The following is a 20,015-nucleotide window of genomic DNA, read 5'->3' as shown; positions in this document are numbered from 1 at the left end:
TTTACGCATGGTTCATGCAATCGTAACAAGCTGTGACCGACGTTAATACGCCCTGGTTAAACAAGCTATTCAAATGAAATTACATTCTCGAATTTCACTTGGTATGTAATGAACAACAGAAATACGCGATAATTCATATAGATTCAGCGGTTGATGGTTAAATTCAAATATACTAATGGTACTGCCTACGGCGACTACGACGGCGATTACGACAGCGACTACGACAACAACATTGTCAAGTCAAAAAGTCAATGCATTGCACAGGTTTGGTAAAAATTGAGCATTTTTTGAATTATTAACAAGCAAATGAATAGTTTTGTTCCATTTCCCATACAAACTTTAAAATTCTTCCTCAAATCCAGATCATAACCAAATTTGTTCAACTCTGGCATAGTGTTTGGGGACCTCAATACAGATCGAAAGAGCAGTGGGGGAGCTTGAACATGTATTTTAATCCATTGTATACAATAAGCGTTGAACTCAAATCTTATCAACCGTTTGTCAATTTGACACCCCTCGTCGCCGTGGTGGTGTCAACCGGCAGCAGAGATACATATTTTATCACCACGGGACAAACCTTTTCCTTTTCTCGACAGCTCTATTAACATTACGCGCTCCATTAGGTTACCATATTTACAATATTGCTTGTATCGATCAAACGTGCCGTACATCGTTGCAACACCGATGAGGGGCGAACCCAGCTACAGGCGCCGCAACGGGAGCAATAAAATTAATCGAATTTGGTTTATAAATGCAACAAATTAGTTACAATCCTAGCGCGTTGTCGTCGTCGTTTGCAATCGCGATGAAATTCGAGTCCAACTGCATCCGTATTGCGACGGTACAGATGGCAGTTGGGCATCGAAGCTGGTGGGTAGGGTGATGAGGGATGGTCGCTGTTGAGGGTCGGACGAACCAATCTGCACCCGAGACTGGAACAATAAATTATTCAAAGTGTCGATACAATTAGTGGCAATAAATCTTGTAAGGGTTTCACCACGGCGGCATTTTTCGCTCCTTTACCGTGTGTTTACATGCAAGCTCGCAGAGTTCGGCAGGTTCGAATATGATCTCTTGCACGCTCGTACGACAATGCGGTGCGTGAGTGTATGTGTGTGATTGAGAGCGGTATCGAAAGGTATCTCTCTTCGATAGCTGTTTGAATAATTCATTATGGAAGTAATCAATCACTCGACAGGGGTTTTCCTTGCAAGGAAAAGGTGTACATACAGTAACTCTGGGATCGATTTGGAGTTTCAATAATTCGTATTCAATTCGCAAAAGTCGAACCAAATTCTTCAAAAAAGTTCACATCCTATCAGCGTTTCTTTGACCATGGAATGTCCTCATATCAATTCACATATGTTGACTCCGGGGTAGAATAATTTCCCTCATCTAATCGCATTTGTCGGCTGGCGATCAATCATCTTTCAGCTCCCCGACTACCCACCCGTCAAGGTAGTAGCAGCAGTCGGCAAATATTGACCAACAATTAAAACTGTTTAATAATCAATAATCCACGCCCGCACCCCGCGCCCGCTTCCTTCAGAGCTTGTACCGAACGCGCGGCAAAGCAAACGAATTTGTCGTTGTGGGCTCTACGTGGGTATATTGGTTAATTATTCGGTTCAGCTACTAGGTGGTATTCGGTAGTTGGTCGCAATACACCGGCCCTGCGTGCCGATCGGGATATATGCAGTCAACCTACCTGTCATCGCAGATTAGCGTGTACCAATACGTGAAGACTGCAACGGCTGGTTGGTGCGACTGGAGAACGCACACCGCGTGCAACCGCAAGATGTACAGATCGATAATAACAAGTGTCAATTGCATGATAGACAGACAGGAAGTGTTGTTATAACGTGAAGTATGTGTAGACATATGCTGTGAAAGTAGATATTTGCCGATAGGGTACTCACTTGTGGCCGAGCTCGTGGGAAATCGTATGCGCCAGGGTGATCCCGTTGTCCTCGTTGACGCTGCATGACTTGTCCGGACGACACATGCCGCCCACGTTGGCGACGCCCAGAGTGCTGGAAAAACAGACAAGATTTATTAGGTTGTCGTCGTCGTCGATCACTGCCGGCTGGGAACTACTATAGCACATCCTGTTGTGTGTTTTTCTTGGTTTAATATGGTTGAGTTGTTGGAGGAATATGGTGGACTAAAGTGGCCTATAGAATATGTATGCCAAAATAAACAAATACCATAAACGAACGATAACCTAGATGGTAGAACTATTCCACAAATAGTTTGAATGGTACCTGATGGTTAGGCTGATGCAAAAATTATGTTCATTTTATGTCAAACTTCACTCAAATAGGTCGACAGCGACGAACAAACTTTTTTGTCTAAACAACTTATTTAAGATAACAAATAATTTTTATATTTTATCATTATTGTTATTAGTAATTCAGCTTTTAGTTGTTTCAAAAACCTGTTATAGTCCGGCGATAAATTCGACGATTGCCTTGTTTTAAAAATAAATTTAAAGCAGTTCTCAATCCCTCCATAAAATTGTTCTGTAATTCAATCATAAACTTCATCGGCAATTGTTTATTAATGTCTTGATCAAATACTCTATAAAAGTGTTCTATCATTATAAAATCAACCATAAAATCATTAGGGTTTAAATGAGTGCAAAAGGCATATTTTAATGCTGTTTAGTCTGTTTAAAGTGTATCATAAAATCCACAATTACTCTGTTTACAAATTGAATTAAAAGATATGGATCATCATAGTGAATAAAACCAAAATTTATGACAAGGAAATCTCGAAGGATAGACGAAGTAGGATGAAAAATTCTAGCGATTCTAACGATCGAAGGGATGTCGATTTCAGCAAAATTTACTTCTTTAGAATAACCAACACGTCCGGCTGAACCGGTACACATAGGTGACGATCGGAATTACTTGGATCAGTACCGGCAGCAAACCACCAAACTGCCAGGTAGCAGAGATAAGCTGATTTTCGATCCATGGCAGCGATTTTAGCCGGCGAAAAGGTCAGCTCATCAAAAATTTCATTAAAGCGTACATGCCTGCGTCGTTTGATGGTATCTGAAATAATGATAACAAAATTGTGTAGTTTTAGGATAAAGCGCAGAGCTAATTGTTTTGGCCCCTTCAATATTTTCTATGAGTTTTGGAAATTATTACAGTTTTGTATAAAAGGTATGCCTATTTTGTAATACTTCATCGCATGACCAGATTCTGTAATGTGGTCGTCGGAAAGTTTGTTTCAATAATTTTCATTTACTCATTCAGGCTCCTGTGGATTGGCATGTGTGAGCTATTTGAAAATTGTATGTTTTCATCATTTAGGAGCAAATTTGCTTAATTTTGGTTGGTAGATTGGTTTAAAAAAATAATTTTAAAGGAAGTGACGAATCAGCCACTGGCTGGAACTCCCTTTAAGAAAAAAGTTAAGGGTTGTGTCCAAAGTTCGACCGCATTGTTGACGTAGGACTACGAGATAGGGGAAAAGTTGGTTTCGGCAATACTTTAACCTATTATCGTCAGGGGGGTAAACAACGTCCTTGAGAGCTCAATTTTGTCATGTGGATACATTGTGTTTCAGAGCAACTATTGGCCAAATTTGAGTGCTCAAGGACTTTGTTTACCCCCCTGACGATGATAGGTTAAGGTATTGCCGAAGACAACTTTTCCCCTAATTAATTAATAATTTAATAATTTAAAACAAAATAAACAAAATAAATGATTTAGAAATTGAGCATGAGCATTAGGATGGGTCATCATGATCATTTTTTTTTCAGAACAATGTTTTTTTGGTTCGATTTAGGGTCTTAAGCAACCCAAGCAACATTGCAAGTTTTATCAGGGTTTCAAAGCATTCTATAAGTCTAAATCATGGTCTACAGAACCCTAATAAAACCAGAAATGTTACTTGGGAAATGTACACAATTTGGGGACGATTGGTTGTAGTGCGCCTTTTTGCATTGCGTTTTAAATTTGTATGGAAAGTAGTATGGGAAAACCTACTTTTTTGCATCTTTATTACTTAAGACCACAATTTTGCGCAAATCATGCATCTAAATACGTTAAAGTATAGCCCAGTGCCTAACAACTTTGCTGAAAGATGTGTGGTGCTAGAATGCCCCTAAAAAAAGTTATAGCTGTTCAAAGATCAATGTTTCAAAGTAAATGCCAAAAATCCCTTTTTTCTGCCAACACTGCCGGTGTACCAATGAAAGTCAGACTCCAAACTGAAATAACTTCGGAGTTTGAAGTAAAGCTTCAAACTGCAATAACTTCGGTGTTTCTGATCTTGTCAAGTTTGGTATGATAAGATGTATTAAAAAATATGTGCTCCATTTAATATGCGTAGTTATACATGGGGGGCTTACTGTATGCTTTTCGGTCCTTACTTATATCAATGTAAGTAAAGATAAATCCTAAAATAACTTCGGAGTTTCCCATCTCTCGAGTTGTTCGGATGGGTTATTCAAAGCACATTTGCTCAATCTCATAAAAGCAGTTGTAAAGCGAGGGGGTACTTGCCTTCCCTACTCTTTTGGTGCAATATACAATGTCAGATGCATTCACACAAATGTCATTGGATTGTAATGATTATATTTTATTTTAATATATTCTACGATTTCTCAGGGTACTCTTTTCGATGCTGTTCTATCCCCTGAAGCAAATATTGCTGTTTAACAAGGTCTCGGGTGGATCTCTTGATAACCCAAGTAGAGCAATTCTGTCTCAAAAAGTTACAGCAACTTGTTTATAACTGAAATAAGTCGTAAAGAAGTTTCCAAGACCAATTTATAACAAGGGTGCTACTAGGGAAGTCAAAAATTAGCTTCACCCCTCTTTCAGCCATATTGTTGACGACCATCAAGGAAGCAACTCGTTGTATCGCATTGACATAATCTGTATCATTACTCCACTCGTTTGCCGGTTTTTGCATGAAGCCGGTCGAAATTTGGAAAAGGAATCAGTACTGTTAGAAATGACGTTTGACTTGGGAACCTAACTGAAACGTAGCCCACTTAAAGTTAGCTCAACAAGTGAAATCCAAATGAACCTGTGTCTGAAACGAAGCTGGTGAAGACAGTTTACGGTTTCTCCTGTTTTTTGGTTTTTGAGTACGACTACTTCTGTGTTTTCTATATGTGGGTGGCCCGAATGGCAGTTTAATATTTCAAACAAAAGCTATGTATAGAAATAATACAGCAGTTGGACTTATAATTCAAACAACATCTCCTCACTAACAAATGAACGGACAAGTGGATATTAAATATTTACACTACAACAATTTCGTTTTAAAAACTGCGTAAGCCCCCACATCCGCTCTCTTACTACGCTTATGGGATTGAGCAATTGTTTTTGAATAATTCATCTGAACATACCAAATCGGCAAGATAAGAAACTCCGGAATTTTTTTTCAATTTGGAATCTGAATCCCATTGGTACATCACACTGCGTTGGCAGAAAAAGGGATTTTTGGTGTTTAATTCAAACTATAAATATTTGAATAGTTATGACTTTTTTTAGATACATTCTAGCACCGTACTTTCTTTAGCAAAGTTGTTAAGCACTTCCTGTACTATATTTGTACATACTTGCATGGTTCATGAAAAATTGTGGTCTCTAGTAATAAAAATGTAAAAAAGTTGGTTTTCCCATAATAATTTCCATACAAATTTCAAACGCAATGCGGAAAGCCGAGTTACAACCAATCGTCCCTAAATTTTGCACAGTTGTTTGGAACTCCAAATTGAATCAAAAAAGAGTTGTTCTCGATTGGTGAGGTAAAGTTTGCGTTTTTCCATATAACGATGACCCACTCTAATAAGCACGAGCATGAGTATGAATGACCGCCCACGGTTGCTACCCTGTTATTGCCATATCAGCTGTAATTGCACAGAGAACCAATAGACGATGCAATCATCCTCAATGTGTAATAACCAGGCATCCGAATTATACCTATCGATTATCATTTTCACACCTATCTTTATCACCTATCACTATCCCTATCACAACTGCTTCTATCAATGATACTATCAGTGATAGAAAAAAAATGATAGATAGATGATAGAGGGTCATAGATAGGAGTGAGAGTGATATTATCAGCAGAGAACCTATCAATGATTTAGATGTTTTTATCCATCGCTATCTTTTGAGAGAACGTTCGTGATATTATCATTATCAATTAAACGGCGTATATTATCTCCATCACATTTTTGGAGACCTGTTTCATCTCTATCATTTTATATTATCATGCATACCGAAAAACCTGGCATAGTGGGAAAAATGGTTTGTATCATGGTTTGTATCAGAAAAGAATCGGCCAAACTTGTTCAACAAACTATACAAAACATACGGATATTTTTAGAATGGTGGTGACATCTAGAGATCGGAAATCGATGCCCGACGCCATTTTGAAATCAAAAATGGCGGCTGCCAATTTCAGAAAAAGTGGGAAATACTGCCAAATACCCTTCACTATGGGTATTTCCGGAATCGGGATGACGTCTAAAACCATTAAATCGATTTCCAACGCCATTTTTAAATCCAAGATGCCGGCTTCCGGTTTCAGAAAAAGTGGGAAATACTGCCAAATACCCTTCAATATGTATATTTTCGGAATCGGGATGACGTCTAGAGACCAAAAATTGATGATGTTTGTAACACCCTTAGCTATCATTTGGAGGGTGAGCCCCCAGATTTCCAGACATAGTGCAATTTTGGGACACCCAAATGGGTATTTGACAGTATTTCCAACTTTTTCTGAAATCGGCAGACGCCATATTTGATTTCAAGATGGCGCTGAACATAGATTTTTGGTCTATAGACGACATCCCGAGTCCGAAAATACCCATATTGAAAGGTCTTTGGCAGTATTTCAATTTTTTCCATAAATTGGAAGCCGCCATCTTTGATTTAAAGATGGCGCTGGACATCAATTTTCGGTATATAGACGTCATCCGAATTCCGAAAATATACATATTGAAGGGTATTTGGCAGTATTTCCCACTTTTTCTGAAATTTGAAGCCATCATCTTGGATTTCAAGATAGCGCTGGACATCGATTTCCGGTCTCTAGACGTCATCTCGATTCCAAAAATACCCATGTTGAAGGGTATTCAACAATATTTCTCAATTATAATGTAGCCGGAAGCCGCCATCTTGGATTTAAAAATGATGGCGAACATTGTGTCCGGTATTTACACGTCATCTTCGTTCTTAAAATATCCATACTGTAGGGACAGAAATCAATTTACACTTCGTCCCCGGTCCGAAATATAAATATTGATTCAGATTGGAATGTTTTTTATGTTGACCATTTGGAGGTGAATTGTCCGTTGTTCAGTAGAAAATTTATAAGTTCGAACTATCATTGAAACAGATAGAATCCCCATCTCTATCATGTGATAGTTCAACTATCAGATGGACCATTTATCATGATAGCAATCGAAAATGATATTGTTTCTATCTCTCCTATCCAATCATTGATTCTATCTATCATTTTGTCTATCATGATAGTATCAGAGATGGGATAGAGGTTCTATCATGATAGACTGAAAGAGGATCTATCAAATAGAAACCTATCACTGTGATAGGCCTCTATCTGATAGATGATATTATCACCATTTATCAGATAATTTTAATGACTGGTAAAAACTGGTTATCTCAAACCATACAATACCAGCGCCGGCCACGTCCGAACACAGGTCAAGAAAGGAAGGGATAGGAATGTGTCGACGTGACACTCGCTTTGATGGAAGCCGAGAACACCTCTGCGCTTCCACGAGGAATCACTGGGATATTGAGTAATAGGGTTGGGTTTGCAGCAGGGTTCGTTTTGGTAAACGATAAGCTGAATTGATGTCCTAACGCAAATGAGCTTGAGATTGAACCCACGATCTTATGCTCAGTAAGCAAAAACGTTTACCACTAAGCAAACGAAGTCCTTTTTGATCATCGAGTTTTTGCTATTACCATGCAGTCATATTAACAAACAAAGCAATTAACACATTTTGAATGTGGATGGGCCTGAGCTTAGACTCATGATGTTCTGCTCAGTAAGCAAAAACGATCGCTCTAAGGCCACAGAGCCCCTCATATCACATCATACCTTTACTCGAGCTGTTGTAACCATTCAAACCCGACACCGACGACAACAAGTTTCACAAAATACTCGATAAACCAGCGATTTGACCATAAATCTCCATAATATGAAAGCACCTGGGACAGCATTCTCCTGATCAGTTAGCAGGCCACTGCAACCGACGATCTTTCAAATCCGAAATCTAAAAGCTACGAAAAAAAACTTAGGCCTTCATTAAGTTCCACTTTCACGCGACGTTAAATGCTTCGATTTGCTCTTTACGCATTGTTCAGGCTATCGTGCTTCTTACAGTCTTACATCATAACAAGCTGACTGACGTGACGATTGTTAAGGCCTCGATATAGCCCCGTAACGTGGGTAGATCACCTTTTCGTGGTACGTTACGGGATGTAAGATCTGCCACCGATTCCTAGTCCTGACTACTTCAAACTAGGGGAACAGGATTTTTCAGTAATCCAAGGAACACATCTTAGTCCTTGTTACTTTTTATGTCTTGTTGATAGTGACAAGACTCGGCTTTGTCTACCGAGGATGATCTTGAAACAAGGAAAAAAATGAGTTAGTTGTGTTCATCTATGTGATACCTAATCTTCTATTCGTTGTTCCCTAGTTTGAAGTGGTTAAGACTAGGGTTCTGATGCATGGTCATTATCGGTGTCATACCTTAATTTTGTTGCTAAGGAATCCAATTTTGACTGACAAAGAGGCGCGCCTTTGGAGGGTATTTCAACACTCCGAAGGGTATAAATAGCGGGACCTTTCAATTAGAGTCGGCAACTATAAAAAAATCGAATACTTCATCATTTCTCAATAGTTATGGAGTAATACGACATGCACTAAACTAATGACACGGAATATACTACAATAGATCAATTTACTGGTCGCAGTAGTGTTAGGTCCCGAACAGAGGAAACCAAAAAGGCCTCGATAAGTTGGTTATGACGAGAGGAACAACACAATAGTTGGGTAAAGAAGAATTGCATTATAACACACCATCGACTCGAAATGCTTTCGGCAACGTGGGGCTTTAGGTAGTGATGAAACGTCGCTAGAACTATTCCACGGCCGCAGACAGTATTCAAGGAAAGTCCAGCGCACAATTTTTTGCCTGTAGATTTGAAGACGTATTTCAAATCTCCGCGTACATCGTACGGGTTAGGCAGAGAGTGTGCATTTGACTTGCACTGTCTCATTAATGGCCCTTCGCTCATTTTCAACTTCTATTCAATTTTCATACTGCAGTACTCTAACGGAACTATCTACCTACCCTCTTCTAAGACCATTCTCTAGCTAATAAATTATCACGCTAAAACGTCATGTTAGATAGCATTTCCAACCAACTCTGAAAGTCGCAAACTTTGCGTATGAAGTAACATAAAAACACTTTGAATTCATAATTAGCTTCCAAACATGTTCACCTAACTTTCGGAAACTAACTTATGTTAGTCATGGCAAAACAACTTTATAAATCAATGTGCACCTAACATCACAAAGTTTTCCTGATCCGTTCTGGAGATCAGGTACGATACCCTTAGCAACGAGCAGATATGTTCATAAAACCAAATTCAATACCGTAAAGGCTCGACATCCGGACAGTTGGTCTACAGTTCAAACCCAAAACTGACAGCTGAGTGGAAGATCGCTCATTGATTCTGTTGTCTCTATTTTGATTTGTTTCTGGGTGCTGTTCTTGGTTGTGTCAAAATTTCAGGTTAATTTATAATAACAAAACATAGTTGCAACATGCCAAAGTGCTATTTTAATGGCCACCATTACTCTGCATTTGAGATCTAGTTTATGATTTAAAGCGGCATGTATGTGTATGTGATGTATTCGATGAATTTCCATTTATTTGTGTGGATCGTGCTCATAAGAAATGTATGTACGTACAAATTTGCTGCCAAAAGTAATTACGAACTCAACCCTAGAAAGCTATTGACATGACTGTTGCGTTCATGACCCATCAAAATCTGACGTACGATTGGTATCCAGATACTTCAAAGCAACTTAATTTAGTACTACACTGCCAAGCGATTACCAACCATTTTGACGCATTAGCTAGTCATTATCCTCTCATCCGTAATAACAACCTATCCAATTTCAATTGAAGCTTCAAATAGGAAAGCAAGAATAATACTTACGAACATCCATGCGCCGAGCAGATATTCTTCCGAGTGGCCAAAATCGCTACGTCATGATGATGCGGATCGTTCTCGTCTTTCGGGTTCAAGCTTCGCTGCCACCTGTCAACGAAATAGGGAACGAAATTCACCTCTCCGCTGGCAAAAGACTTCAACGCACAATGAAGCAACAAACCTGCAGAAGTTTTCCAACGTGTTAATCGCTATGTGCGTCACGTTGAAGTCCGCGTGCGATTCTTCCTCCTCCAGGATGATGATTCGCACGACCGTAACCTGAATCGAATTGCCTATGGTCGGATCGCGGTACAGCGAGGAGACCATGTTCATGATCGTCAACAGGTACTGCTGCAGGTCCACGTCCTGGTGGAACAGGGCCATCGAGTGATCCGCCACGACCAGTGCTTCCACGTGCCGCGGAGAGCTGATGGACCGCTTGATGCGCTGCTTCCTGCCACCGGAGGTTCCGGAGCCGGCCGATGCTACCACGGGAAGATCGCGACTTTTTCGTCCACCCTGTACGATCACCTATATCGGGATCGGGACGAGACGAGAGAGGCCTTTGGAAATTTCTCGCTTGTTCTTGTTCTACTGACTACGAAGGATTTAGGCAAGTGCCGCGAAGCACCTGGATAGTATTACCTTTCCCTGGTGTTGCCACTCCAGTCGGGTTTCGGTTACCCTTCGGGGTTCCTTGGTGCCGCAGTTGCTCGCGTGACGACGCTTTCGTTTCTTCTTCTTTTTCTTGGCTGTCTGGGTGGGAAAACAAAATGAGTGTTTGGATTTTGATTTTGTTGCTATCGGGAAACTACCTTTGCTCGAGTGTCCTTGGGTTCTTTGACGTCTGCTCGCTTAAATAGCACATGGGGATGGCCGTCTTTGTCCGAAGGGGAATGATTCTTCGATGGCTCTATCCAGTATTCCGTTTTGTTGGTCCGTAGGAAACCGGTCTGGGAAATGAGAATTGGAAGAGAGACTTTTGAAACTTCTTATAGAGTAATAGGTTCAGATATTTATAAAACAAAACTGACAAATCCCTTAGCAAACCGCAGTGGTGGCCACACACATTGCTGGAAACAATCAAGATAATTCAATGATCGCATAAAAGCTGGTTCAGGTCGTTATTCGCCACACTTTGAATGAGTTTTACGATCGTGCGCCGCCGAGTCGAGGGTATCATAATTAAAATGTTGTAGTAATAAAGATCGTCCGGGAAATGTGCAGATCAACAACGGCGCGACCGGTGGCGGTGGACGTGGTGAACCGGTAAGTCAAAAAATGCTGCGCAAAAAATAAATAATAAACTAAGGCGAATATCATCATCGATAAGCGCATTATGCTGACATAAACCTGGCACAGAAACGAAGCGAATCTGCACGCAATCGAGGTCAGGGTTGGCGAGTGTTATTTTTAATGAATGATGACAACGAAAGATCTATTTCATTGGCAAAGTAGAACGTGGCCATGGTGTGTACATTGTGCAGCAACAAAGCAAGACCATACTGAAGGTGGCTGGGTTTGATTCCCGGTCCGGTCTAGGAATTTTTCGGGTTGGAAATTTTTTGTTGACTTCCCTGAGCTTAGAGTATGTTTGTACTTAAAACCACAAAATAACACTAATGCAAAAAAACGGAACAGGCATCGTTAGCTCTCAATTAATAACTGTGAAAGTGCATCTATGTTGAGAAGACGCAATAAGCTTATATGCGATTAGATATAAGCTTGAAATGCGAAGAAGAAGAAGAATGGTTTTTACTTTGAAGTTTCATGCTCATTTATCGGTATGCTTTGTTCTATGACCTAGCTTGGGCTGGGTCGAAGTTGCTCGTACAAATTCGTGATTTTTTTTGGTCAACAATTGTAGTACACTACCCAATTGCTGCAACTGTGTTGCAATTATTTAGGATCATAACGTTTACCGATCGTCTCTTTGATTTGTTTTCCGTCGATCTTGTTTTCCGTGCTGAGCACCAATGCTACCGACGCCAGGGAGGCAGCTCCCACACCTGGACCCTACCTTTCGACCCATCAACTCATGAACCGGGGACCAACGGCTTTACTTCCCTTCCGAAGGAAGGCGTGATCAGAGATGTTATGCCTCAGAACATCCCGGCGGCGCCGACTGGGATTGAACCCAGGCCTGCTGGGGTGAGAAGTAATCACGCTTACCACTACACCACCGGCACCGCGTTTACCGATCGTGGTTATGTTATGTTTAGAATTGAGCGTATGAAGAGTTTTTAATTTTTCTGCTTATATTTAATCCTCACATGCAACAGAAACTATTACTAGCTAAAACTTCAATTAACTTATGAAATTGGGAAAATGATGGTTATCCATTTATTGAACAACCTAACAATCAACAAGCAAAATTGCGCTGCAAATATACATCATGAGAAATGTTCTGTCTGCATCCAGATTAAGTTTGAACCTTTAAATGTTGATTTAAAAAATTCCAAACTCAAAAACGAACGTTTGAAAAAAGATCTACTTGCAAATGAGCCTTAAAATATGTAAGCGCTTCAGATATAGAATTTTATGCGCCCAACAGATGCAAATCGTACAAATAGTCTAGTTTAATTTGGGCCGCCTTATGTGCATATGCGCTCAAATTTCCGATAGCTTCAGAACACTCCAAAAATTTCGGGGAAATTCACTATAGACCACCAAGCTTCAAAAACTTTCCATCAGCTTCGGGAAAACTTCAAACAGCTTTTCAGTAAGCCTTGGTGAAGTTCTTAAAACTTCAGGGAAGTTCCATGAATATCAGGAATATTTTGGGAACTTCATGCCAGTTCCGAGAACTTTAGGTAAATTTCTAGAACTTCAGGACAGTCCCATTAATTTCAGGAAAATAGCGGAAACCTCCAATAATTTACAAACATTTAAGGATAGTCCAAAGAACTCCAAGGAAATTGTGGGAAATTTGAGAAGAGAGTTTCAGGCAATTCCAGTGAAATTCACCAAAGTTTATAGATGTTTAAGAAAATTACGTGAATTTCAGTGTAGTTCCGAAAACTGCAGTGCTGTTCTGCTTGAATATCACTGGAACTCTATGGCCTTTGAGTTACTTTCAATATCTGGCTGTAGCAAATAAGTGTCACGTTTTAAACTACCCTGTCTTCTGGCATCGGTTTGAGTTTTATATTCTCGCTTGAATTAAATACGGTAATTGCCTAATACTTTGTAATGCTGCGAAGGGTTTCATTATTATTGCTTCCCAATTGGGTTCTTAATTTTGAAAGATGTATCGGTTTTTATATATCATCTGAAAGAGCTTCGTTTTCTGAGCACAGCGATATTTTTTTCGAACCCACTTACTTTCATCTCGATTTTTAAATCAAGATTCAAAGCAAAATAAAAACTTCACTGTTTGACACTAAACTGACAAACTGACAGCTCGTTCCCATACAATGTGAAATCGAGGGGCGCTAAAAAGGTGATTTTTGCAAATGCAATCGTTCTTATTTAAAATAGTTTCAGTGTACCAAAATTGATGAAATTTTGGGTTTGGGTTCCATTTTTAATGCAGATTACGAATATGCATTTACCTCAATACCCTTAAAGAACCCAATTTTTATTTGTGATCGAAGGCAGTGAAACAAGCTTGGTGGGGTTGATCAGTGATAAGGGGGTTTGTATTTTAAAGGCTAAGGTCTTGGTTCAACTGTAAATGGCGGAAATAGTCTCAGATATCGATTGCATAAGATTTATTATAAGGCAGTTTTTTACGAATGTAAATTGCTGATATGCTCTGGAAATGCTTATTGCATCGCATTCATCGGTTTCTTGGGGAATTCCTACTTAAAAACATTTTCCAACTCGTGAATTCGCAAAATTACAAAAATTGTGTGCTTAGCTGTGCAACAATTGGCAAATCACCCTAACTGTCAACATTCTTCCAGCTGAACACTGAACACCCATTTAACCCGATTACCTATTTTCTCCATTTTTTTTTGCAAAATTCTTCTACTTCTTATCTCAATTTAAGCGAGGTCATAGCTCTACGAGGACAGTTCCATTAATTTCAGGCAAATACCGGAAACCCTCAATAAGTTCCAACAATTTAAGGATAGTCCAGGGACGTAAGACAAATTTCAGACCAATTACAGGAACATGATCAGGAGAACAGAGGAGAACTTCAGGGTAGTTCCATCTTTAGTGTAGTCCCATTAACTTCTCAAACATTGTAGGAACTTTAAAGAAGTTTGGATGAATGAAATAAAATGGCGGGAATTTTTGGAAAGTTCCTTAAAGACTGTGAGAACATAAGGGAAGTTTTGAAAACTTTTAGAACATTCTGGGAAGTCCAGAGAAACTTCAAGGTGGTCCCATTTAGCTTTAGAAAAGCTGCAGCATTTTTTGAAGATATTTTAAAAACTTCTGGGATTTCCAGATAATTTTAGGGAATTCAAGAGAACTTGAGAAAAATTGTTGAATCTTTTAAGAAGTTCCCAGTAGTTCAGAGAATCCAGGTTAAGAGATCTTACGGGATTTTCAGAGATCTCAAAGGTGATTTCAATGATTGCAGGGAAGTTCCAAAGAATTTATGAAAGTACACATCAGTAAGGATGAATTCAATTTGCCCCATAACGTGGGTAGATCACCTTTTCGTGGTACGTTACGGGATGTAAGATCTACCACCGATTCCTAGTCCTGACTACCTCATACTAGGGGAACAGGATTTTTCAGTAATCTAAGGAACACATCTTAGTCCTTGTTACTTTTTATGCCTTGTTGATAGTGACAAGACTCGGCTTTGTCTACCGAGGATTATCTTGAAACAAGGAAAAAATGAGTTAGTTTTGTTCATCTATGTGATTCCTAATCTTCTATTCGTTGTTCCCTAGTTTGAAGTGGTTAAGACTAGGGTTCTGATGCATGGTCATTATCGGTGTCATTCCTTAATTTTGTTGCTAAGGAATTCAATTTTGAATGACAAAGGGGCGCGCCTTTGGAGGGTGTTTCAACATTCCGAAGGGTATAAATAGCGGGACCTTTCAATTAGAGTTAGATGCAAGTATGACAACTGTAAAAAAAAATCGAATACTTCAGCATTTCTCAATAGTGATGGAGTAATACGACATGCACTAAACTAAGGACACGGGATATACTACAATAGATCAAATAACTGGTCGCATTGGTGTTAGATTAGAGGAACCCGAACAGAGGAAAAAAATGATGAATTTCAATAAATTCAAGACAGATCCATTAACTTATGGAAAATTTCGAGAACCCTAAAGAAGTTCCGGACATTTCAGAAAGCTCCAGACAACTCCAGGAACGTATGAAATCATCAGTAGTTTTTCGGAAACTTCAGAGAAGTACAGAGAATTTCAGCGAAGTTTAAAGGTTTTTATGGCAGTTCCATTCATTTCAGGATCGTACGAAGAACTTCAAGAGCATTGAGAGAACATCAAAGAAGCTTTGAGAATTTTGACGGCGTTCCGAAATTTTTGAAAACATCCGCAAAGTTCTGAGGGCTTCAGGGAAAATGAAGGAAACGTTTGGGAAGTTACATGAACAGCAGTATAATGTGAGAATATTTTAAGAAAAGTTCCATGATTTCCATGGCAGTTTCGAGAACTTAAAAAAATAGGATCTTCAGAGAAGATCCGAGAACTTCATGGAAGTTCTATAATTTTCCTGAAAATGCCGAGAACTTTTAAGATGTTCCTAAGCCTTCAAAAACTCTATAGAATATTGGAGATTTTAAAGCACCCAAGCAACGTGCCGAAAACTTCAGGAACATTGAACATCAGGAAAATTGCCGAAAAATATAGGCAACTTCACAGAAGTGAATTACAGCGAAGTACAGGTAAAATAGGATAATTTAGGGGAAGTTCCGAGAGTTTCAATAAACGTTTTCAAAACTTTAGGAAAATTAGAGAAAATTTCGAGAAATTCAGTCCAGAGAACTAAGCAATTTTTGGTGATTTTATTTTGCAGTTCTAGTAACATCCGGAAAGCATGTTAAACATCAGGAACGTCTAGAATTTTGGGGAAGTTTTAAGATGTTGAAGAATTTGTTTCGATTATACATGGGTAGTTCCATTACCTTTTGAAATATTTCGAGAACTTAATTGAAAATCTAAGAATTAAATTAATTATTTCGTTCTTCTTTCAGGAAAATAGTGAGGACCTTCGGAACGTTCCAGAAATTTCAGGGAATTCCAAATTACTTGAGAAAAGTTATGAAATTTCAGGAAAAATTGAGAATGTCGCAGAAATAAAAAAAAAATTTCCAGATACTTCATAGAAGTTCAGCACATTTTTTTTGTACGTTGTACCATTGCTTCTGACGCCAGGGAGGCAGTTTCCACACCTGGACCCTTCATATGGACCCAATCAACTCATGAACAGGGGATCAACGGGCTTACCTCCCTGATTCGTGATCAGAGATGTTATGGCTCAGAAAATCCCGACGGTGTCGACTGGGATTGAATGCAGGCCCTTTGGAGTGAGAGACAGTTTAACGCTTACCACTACATCACCGGTGCCGCTGTGTTCAGAACACGTTTGGAAATATCCAAGAACTTCAGGGAAACTCCGAGATATTCTGAAAAGTTTCATGAACATTAGGAAAATGCGGGAGGATTTTAAATGTTGTGCCGTAAGTTTCAGGGCAGTTTCAAGATTTGGGGCAACCTCAGCGAAGATCGTTGTAATTCCATTAATTGCAGGAAAATTACAGAAAATTTTGAGAGGTTCCCAATTTTTTATGAAATTTAAAGAACTTCGGAGTTGTATAGTTGTAAAGTTCAGAAATATTTTGAGACCCTCACAGATGTTCAGGGATTTTCAAGGAAGTTAAGGAATTCTTAGGATAGTTCTAGTAAATTCAGGGCAGTACCAAGAGCTGCACGAGAATTGTAACAATTTTAGAGAAGTTTCAAGTGCTTCAGAGAAGATCAGAAAACCCCAGGGCAGTTCTATTAACTTCAGGGAAATTACATTTTTTTTCGAGAAATTCTGGGAAATTGTTAAAGAAATTTCCTAGAAATCCAGAAAACTTCCTAGAAATCCAAAAAATTGAGGGAACTTTATACCCCGTACAGACTATGGCTTATATCATGTTATATAGGATGTCTTGCAATGAGCACTCATACATAGGATTTCCAGTGAAAACTAGATGTATGAGTGCTCATTGCAAGGCAGCCTATATTACATGATATAAGCCATAGTCTGTACGGGGTATTAGGGTAGTCCAGAAGTTGAGGGAAGTACAAAGATTTTAAGGATAGTTCGGTGAGCTAGTTTTGAAAACTTCAAAAGAACTTCAAGGCGGTTTTGTTAACTCCAGGAAAATTGTGGGAACTTTAAAAAGATAATTTCAGGGAAGTCCAGAGAAACTCACCGAAGTTTTTATACCTTTAAGCAAATTATGTAAACTTCAGAGTAAAGGGTGATACGGTCAAAATTTGGTCAATATCAACTTGACGTATTTCTTTCAATTTTGCATTTAAAAAACCTGAACACCCCTCATTTTGAAGGTGTGTGTGTGTAGAATGTTGCTCCTATTTTGATTTTGGAATTCACTCTTCAGTTGTCAAAATGCCGTCCAAGCAAGAAGAGCAGCGTATCAAAATTTTGCTCGCGCATCGCGAAAATCCGAGCTACTCGCACGCAAAGTTGGCAAAATCGCTAAAAGTTGCCAAATCAACCGTTACAAATGTAATTAAAGTGTTTGGGGAACGTTTGTCGACAGCCAGGAAGTCTGGATCGGGGGGAAATCCAAAACCGGAAGCCGCTGAGACGACAAAGAGAGTTGCCGGTAGTTTCAAGCGAAGCCCTAACCTCTCTCTCCGAGATGCCGCAAATAAGCTGGGTGTATCGTCTACAACCGTGCATCGAGCCAAAAAACGAGCCGGACTATCGACTTACAAGAAGGTAGTGACTCCAAATCGCGATGATAAACAAAATACGACGGCCAAAGCGCGATCCCGGAGGCTGTACACGACGATGCTGACGAAGTTTGACTGCGTGGTAATGGACGACGAAACCTACGTCTAAGCCGACTACAAGCAGCTTCCGGGACAAGAGTTTTATACGGCAAAAGGAAGGGGAAAGGTAGCAGATGTTTTCAAGCACATGAAACTGTCAAAGTTCGCAAAGAAATATCTGGTTTGGCAAGCCATCTGTACCTGTGGCTTCAAAAGCAGCATTTTCATAGATTCCGGGACTGTCAACCAAGAAATTTACGTGAAAGAGTGTTTGAATAAACGTCTGCTGCCTTTCCTGAAGAAACACGGTTGTTCCGTACTGTTTTGGCCGGATTTGGCATCTTGCCATTACGGTAAAAAGGCCATGGAGTGGTACGCCGCCAACAACGTGCAGGTGGTTCCCAAGGACAAGAACCCTCCCAACACGCCAGAGCTCCGCCCAATTGATAAATACTGGGCTATTGTCAAGCGGAACCTAAAGAAGACCAAAAAAACTGCTAAGGGCGAGCAGCAGTTCAAGGCAAACTGGCTTTCTGCGGCGAAGAAGGTGGACAAGGTGGCTGTACAAAATCTAATGGCAGGGGTCAAGCGTAAGGCCCGGCAATTCGGATTTGGAAAAGCGGAAGCCTAACTGAATATTTTTCCTGAATTTTATACTAATTGAACTTGAAAAAGAAATTTAATTAGATTTTTAAATAAACGATTTCACCGATTTACACGCGTTTTCCCTTGACCAAATTTTGACCGTATCACCCTTTAGTTCCGAGAGCTTCAGGAACATTCCGGGATCTTTAGGGCTGTTTTTTTTCCGGAAATATCCATATTGTAGGGTATTGGACAGATTTTTTTGAACCGATCGTTGCCATCTTGGGTTCCAAAATGATGCCTGGCATCGATTTTCGGCCTCCACACGATTTCCGGCCTTCGTCTTCTTTCCAGGAATACCCATATTGTAGGGTATTTGACAGTTTTTATTGATCCGATAGTTACCATCTTGGATTCCAAAATGGCATCTGCCATCGATTTCTGGCATCTACACGTCATCCCCTATCTGGAAATACTCATATTGTAGGGTATTTGATAGTTTTTCTTGAACTGATGGCCGCCATCTTGGATTCCAAGATGACATCTGGAATCGATATCCGGCCTGTACATGTCATCCATTTTCCGCTTTCTGTTCTCACATAGCACAGTAACATCTTATATGGACAAGCTTTCAAGACATAACATATTAAGGAAGTTCATGTGCACACTAGCGCTGCGTAGCCAGAGAGTTCTGAAATAATATGACCACCATCCGAAAGGACTTGGTAATCTGAACAACTTTGCTCCAGTCAGTAACCTTCTATATGGCCAGGTTCTCGAGATACAGCTTATAGAGGAAGTTCACTTGCACACTAGCACCACGTAGTGAAAGACTTCTGAACTGATATAATCAACATCCTCGACCTAGTTTTGATCATGAACTCATTCATTGATAGTAAATTGCAAGCTACTTGACACTGATCATCCCGCCCTTTCAGTGGAGGTTGAAGTGCCAAGTCCACCAGTTTTTGAACAGTTTCCAAACGAGCCAGAGCTGAATTACAATAAAGCAGATTATTAAACATTGAACGAAGTTTTTCATCACACGGGTTGGACGTTTTTAGAATCGACAGCGAATATTGACGAAGCTGTTAGTCATTTCTCACAAGAATCGTCACACAAGACAACCTTCGCAACCCTAAGCAGTTTTGGACTTTTGTGAACTCTAAACGTAAAGAAAATGGGCTAACTGTAGAAATCCAGAACGCTTGGCTTTGTCTTCAAGATTACTAAGAACTTCACGGACATTTAC

General features: G+C 39.7%; 1 protein-coding gene across 1 annotated transcript in view; it reads right to left on the bottom strand.

Annotated features, from left to right (window-relative positions):
• The window catches only part of LOC135714756 (A disintegrin and metalloproteinase with thrombospondin motifs 7-like), a 91,581-nt gene that overhangs the window by 51,551 nt on the left and 20,015 nt on the right, over positions 1–20,015 (bottom strand). Inside the window, exons 2-6 of the mRNA XM_065238124.1 lie at positions 11,048–11,185; positions 10,878–10,988; positions 10,414–10,763; positions 10,239–10,340; positions 1,920–2,033 (exon numbers count right to left, since the gene is read on the bottom strand). Of these exons, the coding sequence (XP_065094196.1) occupies positions 1,920–2,033; positions 10,239–10,340; positions 10,414–10,763; positions 10,878–10,988; positions 11,048–11,185 (815 nt within the window). The remainder of the gene's footprint in view (positions 1–1,919; positions 2,034–10,238; positions 10,341–10,413; positions 10,764–10,877; positions 10,989–11,047; positions 11,186–20,015) is intronic.

The sequence above is a fragment of the Ochlerotatus camptorhynchus genome, unplaced genomic scaffold, assembly GCF_037179485.1.
Source record: "Ochlerotatus camptorhynchus isolate MF236.1 unplaced genomic scaffold, CSIRO-AGI_Acam_v1.1 ptg000710l, whole genome shotgun sequence".
Taxonomy (NCBI): domain Eukaryota; kingdom Metazoa; phylum Arthropoda; class Insecta; order Diptera; family Culicidae; genus Ochlerotatus; species Ochlerotatus camptorhynchus.
Note: the sequence above shows the minus strand (reverse complement) of the source record. Positions and strands in the feature narration are given on the sequence as shown.